This window comes from Chelonoidis abingdonii, chromosome 1 (assembly GCF_003597395.2).
Source record: "Chelonoidis abingdonii isolate Lonesome George chromosome 1, CheloAbing_2.0, whole genome shotgun sequence".
Taxonomy (NCBI): Eukaryota; Metazoa; Chordata; order Testudines; family Testudinidae; genus Chelonoidis; species Chelonoidis abingdonii.
This window is the reverse complement of record NC_133769.1, coordinates 33943596-33953098: the sequence shown is the minus strand read 5'-3', so window position 1 is coordinate 33953098 and position 9503 is coordinate 33943596. Positions and strand designations below refer to the sequence as shown.

Below are 9503 nucleotides of genomic sequence, written 5' to 3'. Positions count from 1 at the left end.
CTCCCTGACTGAACTAACCTCGTTATCTCTAGCTTGCTTGCTAGCATATATATACCTGCCCCTGGAAATTTCCACTACCTGCGTCTGACGAAGTGGGTATTCACCCATGAAAGCTCACGCTCCAAAACGTCTGTTAGTCTATAAGGTGCCACAGGATTCTCTGCTGCTTTTACAGATCCAGACTAACACGGCTACCCCTCTGATATATGATCTCTCTGTTTGTCAAAAAATACAACTGAACTTTGTGTACTTATATTTTATTTTATAGTTCTGAAGTTAAATACAAATTCATGGATTTTTCCATATGAAAATAAGCCAAATAACATTGTAACATGATTTGTTTTAATGTATTAGAGATGTACATAAGTGTTCAAGCTGAGAATCTTATGTTCTCCCAAGTATTATATTTACATAGTTGATTAATTTATTTACACTCCTATGTGAATACTGAAGCCATAAAGCTGTTCCTCTATATTGTACATTTTTATTACAAAAATCCTATAAGACACTGCATTTTAGACAACACAGCATTCAGTGTTTTCATATCAATTTTATTAAATTACAGATTGGACTCACTAATGACGTGTCAAGATGCCCCCTATATGTTTAAAATCTTTGACCCATAAGAAAATACAAATTACAAACCAATTTTAATATTCTGATTCTTGATTTTGAAAAATAGGTCTATGGATGTAAAAATGACAGAGAAAATTATTTGTTCTCTTTAGGTAACAGTTTGGTTGGAATGACACTTTGCCTGAGATGCATATTTATGAAAACATAAGCATAATTACTTTTATAAAGTGAAATGTTTTTCTGTTAAGTTTTACGGTATTATAAATTTGGAGAGATTTTACATAAAAATATGTTGGCCTCCTATGTACTCTAAAATATCCTCTCTACATAATCAGTACATTAGGAAACTCCCCAGCACCCTCATTAAACAATGTGCATAATTACAATCTTTAAATTCTGACATGGGCACAACAGCAAATGTAGCCTCTTTCGGGGGCATGACAGCATTTCCTTTAAAGAAAGTGATATTTATCACTGGAATTTGGAAGACGTAGCAGTCAACGTCAGTGTAACTTGTGAAGCAAACTTTAAAAATACATACCAAGCTTTATAAATGTTACATATTAGCATCTAACACAGCAAACAGCTTTGGGTCGACTTTTCATGTCCTGTATAACTATCTAAATAATGTCTCGATAAAAAAAAGTTAACTATACAAATCTCACAAAACATTATATGCTTACTGCCAGGTGCCTTCTCTCTTCTGAATTAGTTACAATAATTTGAATCGCTATTAACGGATTATTTTTATTCATGTTTTATAGCTATAACCACCACAAATGGTCACATAAAAGTTTCAGGCTTTGTGTATTCTGTTACTGGAAGATATTCGGTTAGGCACAATATGACATTCTTTGTCAACTTAAGGTTAATTCTAGACACACAGTGACTAGACCATTAAAGATAAACAAAAATGTTGGGACTACACTGATATTTAAGATGGACACATACATAGACTATGTACGTTAGGCACAAATACAGTAATCCAGGAAGCCTGATCCTGCTTCGACTGACTCCCACTGACTACAATGGAACAGAATCATGCCCTAGATGCTAAACATCAGTTTATGAATTGCTTAAGTTAGTTCCTTCACCTCCATCAATAATTTCATGCCATTTTAAAAGACAAATCCCGTATAATAGCACAAACTGATTCCTCGTTTACCTTGATTCTGCTATTAAATTAGTCAAAACACTGTAAAAAACCATGGCCCACAAAACAGGTTATTTAGCTAATGTCAACCCCCAAAAGAAAAAGAAACAAACCAACTTAGTGGATAATATTTTCTAAGAGATTGCAAATAATTCATTATTATTAATATCTTAAGACAAAGTCATCCTGAAGATCTTTTATTCCCCTAACTTAAAAATGCATTGCTACTTCTACACTGTGTGTTAAAGTAAAATAACTCTGAGTTCCATATAATGTGCCCCTTGCAGTTCTCAACTTCAGGCAGAATTCCCATTTGATAAGATTCCCTGAAAATAAATATTCCATTTACAGTATAGTAAATTAAGGGACTGTAAAAATTCATTCAGAACCCTATGATTACATGAAGGAACATTAACTGTAGGAAGTTTGGGGGGATTTTTATTCTTCTAATGTTGAAAGGGGGGAATCGGGCTGCTTGTTAATAGGAACAACCTTTGCTCTTCCCCTGCATCACAATGAGAGAACAAATCATCAAGCAAGTTATTCAACAAATAAGTGAAGGACACAAGTATTACTTTTTTTCCTTTTCTAACGTTTTAGAAATGGATTATAAGGCAAAAAGTGACATTTAAAACATTTTGCATTGTAAATTAAGCCACTGAATATAAAATCCTTCCAAGTGAACTTTCATGCTGACAAACATTCAGGTCTTTTAAAACTTTATAATTATGAATTTGTTTACCATGACAGAAAAAGCATATTTCTTAATTTATTCAGTGTGTTTTAGAAATACTCCAAAATATAAGGAGTATGGGAGAATTTCATCCAATGCTGACATGTATCCTTAAGCGCCACTTAAATCCTTAACATGTAGTTACAGTGGTTCACGGGGCCTGAGAGAGCTCTCAGGAGAACCTTAATGACGTCTAGAAAATGTGCAAATTGTGCCACCTATTCAGATTCCATATATTGTGTTATTACAGTAGAATTTACATATTTTGGTTCTCTGTATCAACACAAAATACAATTTAAATGTTCTCTCAGGTTCAAAATAAAAAAATAAAAATAAAAACACTTGTGAGCCCTTCTGTTTCAAATTCACCTTCATACCCATGATATGTCCTTGTTTTCTACCAAGGGGAATCATTCCTATCACAGACAAATATAAGCAGGCAAAAGGTATCAGAGACTAATATTGCTTAGATAGGAATAATTATACCAGCTCACAATCATTCCCATAACAGATTTTAAGGCTCATGGATACATGACAATCACTAGGCAGAGATGAATGTAAAATGCATTCCATATTCATACATAATTCCAATATTTTATCAAAGTAAGAAAAATGAAATACCATGAAACTTAATTGAACTTATGTTGCTTTTATATGTTGAGCAAGAAAGTTTACTTTTATGTAAATATAATGTTCAATATCCTGGTCTGTCCATCTCTTTGGTATTCCAGTCTCATTTTGTAAATGCTCACAGAATTCTTTATTTAAATGCAATGATTAGTAATTATGTGCAAGTGCTAACCAGAATAATGAAAGCCATAATACTCCAGAACAAGCTGGTTTAAAATTCCTGGTTCTTTATACTCATTTCTTGTAATGATTGGGGGCATCTGCGAATGCAAACTTCAGTCTGTAGGCTTCTGCTAGGAGAACACTGATATCTTCATTTCCCCAGTGCATTGTGGGCAAATTCTGTAAAAAAATCAGCAACTCCTGGGGAGAAACAACAAAAAAGAAATAAGAAGATGAATGGTCTTAAAATAGAACTGTAATATAGTGAGCTTATTATTTATTTGTATATGTGTAGTGCTTTGAAACCCCAACCAACACTGATATTCCATTGTTAAGTGCTATCCTTACACGTTGTATTGTTCCTACCCTGAAAAGTTAACAATCTGTTATTATTATTTGTACTTGGTAATGCCCAGGCCTCCATTCATGCATCAAACATGCTAGGCAAACACATAATAACAAACACCCAGCAAAACTAAATAGACAAAGCAGCCAAAGAGTGAGGGGAAAGGAATACTTATCCACATTTTACAGATGGGGGACTGAAGTACTGGGATCTAATGCCCAAGGTCAGAATGAAAGTCACTGGCAGAAATAGAAACTAAACTCCAATCCCCAGAGTCCCAATCTGTTGCCTTTACAGGACTATCCTTACTCCAATCTAGTTTTATCACATTACTGTAAATTTGCTTAATATAAATAGCAATTTAATTTATTTCCCCAGCTATTTTATTCACACTTTCTGGTTCCACACTTGCAAATTCCAGCTGAATGCAGCATCATGTAAGTACTGAGAATTCTTTCCAATTTCCACTCACCGTGTCTTCTACCTTTAGCTCTCTTAAAATTCCAGACAAGTATTGTACATTCCATGGACCTTTTGATTTGAATCAAGGATCTAGTTACAGTTACTAACACTTCTTACCCGGGTCATTTCAACCATCAATATGCTAGCTCTGAACATTTTGGCATATCAATCCTATACTCATTTCTTAGAAGGTTATAAAATAAATACTTATTTTGTTATCTTTAACCCACTTTACTTCATCTTACCATAACTTCTATGTTTTCAGGGTGAAACGCAGTGCACTACCATTATTGTAACTTACTGACTATGCTGCACATTCACTTTCAGAATTTAATTTAGTAATCCAGGTTCACTAAATGGATGGTGCAAAGAATGCCCAGTACTGAGCCACCTGAAATGCTGGAGATTAAAATTCCATCCAGCTGGCCTTTACATAAAGTAAAGCACACATAGCAAAATAAAATCTGGTAAAATCTGGCTTTTTGCATTTTTTAACTGCTCCCTTATTTATACACTGATAAAAACAATTCACTTCTGAAGTATTTACTTAATAGCCACAACTCTGGGGATTTTTTGGAAGATTACATTAGTTCAGTTTATTTCAGCATTCATTATGAATTTTTTTTTAACATAGATTAAAATAGGTTCCACTTCCAACAATACTTTGAAATAATAGCTAAAACATATACAAATATTTTGCTAAACTATGGATTCTTAACACTATGGGAATTATGTATTACTGTGGCCACATGGCATCAGAAGACATTTCAAATGTGCTGTTGGCCAACTGAACAGCTGTGGTTGGAGTATGTGAAATCCATCATGGATAAGATTAAATCCCAGTGGTTTACAAGGATTGGCAGTTGACTCCACTTTTTTGGGGATAAGGGGTCACTGGGGTAACTGGTTTTCTTCTTGTTCCATAATCCAGTGACCAGAAAGAACATGGTTTCCCACACATCTATTTTGGTCAGCCAAAATACATTCTTGTTAACCTTCGCATGATCTTTCAGTATAGGATGTTGTATAATTGCCCCTGCTTACATGGCCAGAGCCATGGCTAATCAGAATGCCTGGGCTGGAAAGGAATTTCTCCCAATAATATAGACTGATCAACTATTTAGGGGCCTTTCACTTTCCCTGGCAGATTATGAAGAAGTCTCTGACAGGCAGTAGGTCACTTCTCCAATCATAATCATTACTAATGTATCTACCCCTTTCTTCCCTTTAAAAAAAAAATAAAATTATGTGTTTATTTATGTATTTGCTGCAAACTTTCAGATTTGTCTCCTGTTAGTAGTTAGGACAATCCTGTATGACTTGAGAGACAACGAATCAGGACTGTGTAGTTAAGGGAACTGTTGTCTGTAGGGCTCTGGCTTCATGTGTTGCACTCGTTGGAAGGTGGATAGCAAATGAGGCAGAGGATTGCAGGAAGAAACAAGATGGTCTCGTGGTTAAAGAAGCTCAATACTAGCTTGGAGAACTGTATTCTATCCCCCCCTCCCTGCACCAAACAGTTTGCATGTGATGCTCATTAAGTTACTTAAACAAGCTTTTCATATGTGGTCACTAATAGTGACTCTCTCATTTTCTGGGCACCTAATTTAAGATCCTGGGTGTGATTTGCAGAAGTGTTGATCACTCACAGGTGAAACTGAAGTCAGTGGGAGCTTTAAATAGATAAGAGTGCTATATGATACTATGTACAGTGAAAAAGCAGGTGTCTCAAATAGGGTACCCAATAGGTGTCTTAGGTGTCTCAAAATAGGGTACCCAATAGGTGTCTTAGGTGCCTCAAATAGGGTACCCAAAATCAATGGATTATTTTTACCTTAATCCCTCTATGCCTCCGCTCCCCATCTGTAAAATGGGGATAATACCCACTTATCTCATGTGCCTGTTGGGTAATAAATTAACTAACATTTTGAAGTATTCCGCTTCCATATGGTGATGACTGTCATAGAAAGCACATGAGAAAATTAGCAATTCTGCCTTCAGAGCACTGTTTGAATAGTGTGCAGTACATAAGGCATTGAACAACAAGTTAAAAACAAAATATTGAATAGTTGTTCATGCAGTGAGCACTGTCCATTCTGTGCCCTGTGGAAAACATAATATAGGATCATGTAATAAAAGATTCTATCATGATAGATACACATAAGGCACAGACAACCTTAATTCTGGCATTTCCTAACTTCTGAGTGCTTGACTTTGCAGCCTTAATAATGCTCATTTAACACAAGTTTGTTTTTTTTTGTATCATTTCCTAGGTTTTTAAAAAAGGAAACTGAAAAGACATTCCTTCACATGGAAACATACTGATATCCACATGGGTCATTAACAGGGTTCAAATTTTAGATTCACCACATGAACTTGTGCCTCTTGAGCGAATAGCGTAACTGATAGTAGTAGCAGGTTGTAATCTTCTTTGTGGACCAGAGGGCGATGGGACACTTTGCCAATAGGTTTCTGTTATGAACAGATGGTTAAGGGTTAATGTCTCTTTTACCTATAAAGGGTTAAAAAGCTCAGTAAACCTGGCTGACACCTGACCAGAGGACCAACAGGGGGACAAAATACTTTCAAATCTTGGTGGAGGGAAGTCTTTGTTTGTGCTTTTTGTGTTGTTGCTGTTCGCTGTTGGGACTAAAAGGGACCAAAGGTACATCCAGGCTCTCCAAATCTTTCTGAATCAGTCTTTCATGTTTCAAAATTGTAAGTAATAGCCAGGCAAGGTGGATTAGTCTTATGTTTGTTTTCTCAACTTGTGAATGTTTCTTTTTGCTAGAAGGATTTTTACCTCTGTTTGCTGTAATTTTGAATCTAAGGCTAGAGGGGGTTTCTTCTGGGTTATATGAATCTGAGTATCCTGTAAAGTATTTTCCATCCTGATTTTACAGAGATAATTTTTACCTTTTCTTTCTTTAAGTAAAAGCTTTCTTTTTAAGAACTCTGATTGATTTTCTTGTTTTAAGATCCACGGGATTGGGTCTGAACTCTCCAGGATTGGTGGGGGAAAAAACGGGGAGATGTAATTCTTCCTTGTTTTAAAATCAAGAAGTTGGATCGGTGTGAAGCGTCTCAAGACAACCAGGGAGGGGAAAGTCTGGGGGAAAGGAGGGAGGATGGTTAATTTCTCCTTGTTTTAAGATCAAGGGTTGTGGATCTGTGTTCTCTCAGGAAGGGTTTTGGGGGAACAGAAAGTGTGCCAGACACTAAATTCTGGCTGGTGGCAGCGTACCAGATCTAAGCTAGTAATTAAGCTTAGAAGTGTTCATGCAGGTCCCCACTTTTTGTACTCTAAAGTTCAAAGTGGGGAAAAAACCTTGACAGTTTCATAGCTATGTGGTAATAGAGGAATGGTGAGATTCAGGGAACTTTGGTTCCATTTCAGGCTTTAGTGCAACAGTGGCCAAAATTTTACCTCATGCCCGCCATTACCATGTCCACCTCCTCCCAAGTCAGGTGGAAGGGAAAGACGTGGACAGGGTAAGAGGGCTGAGACTCGGGCCACACATGGATGTGGGAGCAGAGCTAGGTGGTTCCCTCTCCCCGCCCCCTATGGGGGCTGGCCTGGGCCCCAGTGGCAGCCTCTCGAACGTTCCTCCATGCCCTTGTAGAGGGGCGGGCCCCACAGATTGGGGACCTCTGCCTAAGTGGGTACAAACTCTTCAATATGTTCCTGCTAAGCATGACCCTTTCTGCATCATCCCCTCCAAATTGTCTCTGTCCTGTCTCTTCCCTAGCCTTGGCTCTTTGTTCCAATCCTAGCCTTCTCACCCAGCCAGACCCAGTCTCCACACCCAGCTACTCTCAGTTTCCAACTCACTTCCCCAAGCTCCTAATCCCAGTATACTATCCCTGATCCCACCTCAGGTTCCGCTCTTGTCCCCTCTGCATTTCAATCAGGCAGCTTCCTCCCTCCCCCAGGCTGCATGAGCCCATTAGTGGGTGTCATGGACAGTCCAAGACAGACAGGCTCGCCGATCTCAGTTCAGGTGCCCAGACCTAAACCTAACATGGCTTGCAGTTGTTTTGGCTTCATCTGCTTCCTGGTAGCTTAAGGTATCACTTGCTTTAAGGAATCTTGCTTCGTAAAATGGAAAAAGGAGGTTGTAAAACGAGCAATGTTATAAATCTGACAAAGCATAAGCAAAGCTGATAATCAGCGGTACAACAGAAAAAGCATCAGAATCTCTTTTAAAATGTGCTCTGTCACATGCAGTCATGTAATTGTTGGATAGTTGTCACAGTACTACCAAAATCTTTGTCATTTCATTTCATTCTGCTTGTCTGACAGCTGTGTTGTTAACTATAATTAATAGATTAGCGCTATAGAGTAGGAATCTCTTTTAAACAGAGAAAACTACATAGTTCACAAAAAAAAAATTAAGATGTGTAATCTGAATAGGGTGACCAGACAGCAAGTATGAAAAATTGGGATGGGGATAATAGAAGCCTATAGAAGAAAAAGACCCAAAAATTGGGACTGTCCCTATAAAATTGGGACATCTGGTCACCCTAAATCTGAACAAATACACCAGTCACAGTCACAAAATTAAATTAGGGTCATATGTAATTATGAGAAATTAGCCGTTTTAACCTTGTCATCAAAAATCTCTAGATTTGCTGGACCACATCCTCCTATGGTATAAACTGGCATAATTAATGTATGCCATCTAAGGATATGACCTTCCGTTTTTGCTTTTTTATTGAAGATTATACAGAAAGTTTTTAGAAACATTCACTCAATTGTCAAGTGATGTATACATGAGACCAGACTTTATATTTAACCAATTTCCTATCTTATTCAAAATATATTATTGTCACCTACACCGATATGGGAAAGTCTCCCTAAAAACAGTGAACTGTTTCATGGGTCCCACGGAGCAACCCATTATAGTTGGAGTGGGCGCTGTGAATAAATATGTATCCTGTAGGAAAAACCATCTTCACAAACTTTCTTCTGTAATGATCAGTTCCATTTGCAATGCTATCTGTACAAGGACAAGAAAGGTAATTTAAAAAAAATGGAAGTGGAGATTAGCTTTAACATTTAGAAGTTCCCAAAATCACAGGCAGGAGAAATCCTGTGAATGTCAGCAGCCCTAAATGTGGGGTCTTGTAATTGTTATATATTGCTTAGTTTCACTTATTTTTCATAAAAAGACAGTGTTTTTAAAAGGGTATATTAATACAGAGAAATAGCTTTCATTTTATGAAATTTACAAACATGCTGGAAAAATAATTTTAGAATATAATGTTTTTCAAACACATTTAAACATTAGAGCCTCCTTAAAAATATGCATTCATAATCTTCAAGTGATAAGAAATGTTACAAATTTTAGAGAGAAAACACTTATTGCAAATACAAGGCATCAAGGTGTAATACTCTCTCTTTTAAATAGATGTGACAATTATACTGTGTTTTGAATATC

General features: G+C 36.8%; 1 protein-coding gene across 4 annotated transcripts in view; it reads right to left on the bottom strand.

The window, feature by feature from the left end:
• Positions 1 to 9503, bottom strand: part of TBC1D22A (TBC1 domain family member 22A) — a 707108-nt gene that overhangs the window by 273493 nt on the left and 424112 nt on the right. For 2 of the 4 annotated variants that reach the window (XM_032768194.2, XM_032768195.2), the window contains exon 13: positions 242 to 3455. In XM_032768194.2, the coding sequence (XP_032624085.1) occupies positions 3327 to 3455 (129 nt within the window). In that variant the 3' untranslated portion in view covers positions 242 to 3326. Of the gene's footprint in view, positions 1 to 241; positions 3456 to 9503 lie in introns of those variants that run through there. The other 2 variants (XR_012655728.1, XM_075065004.1) reach the window with 2 other exon arrangements.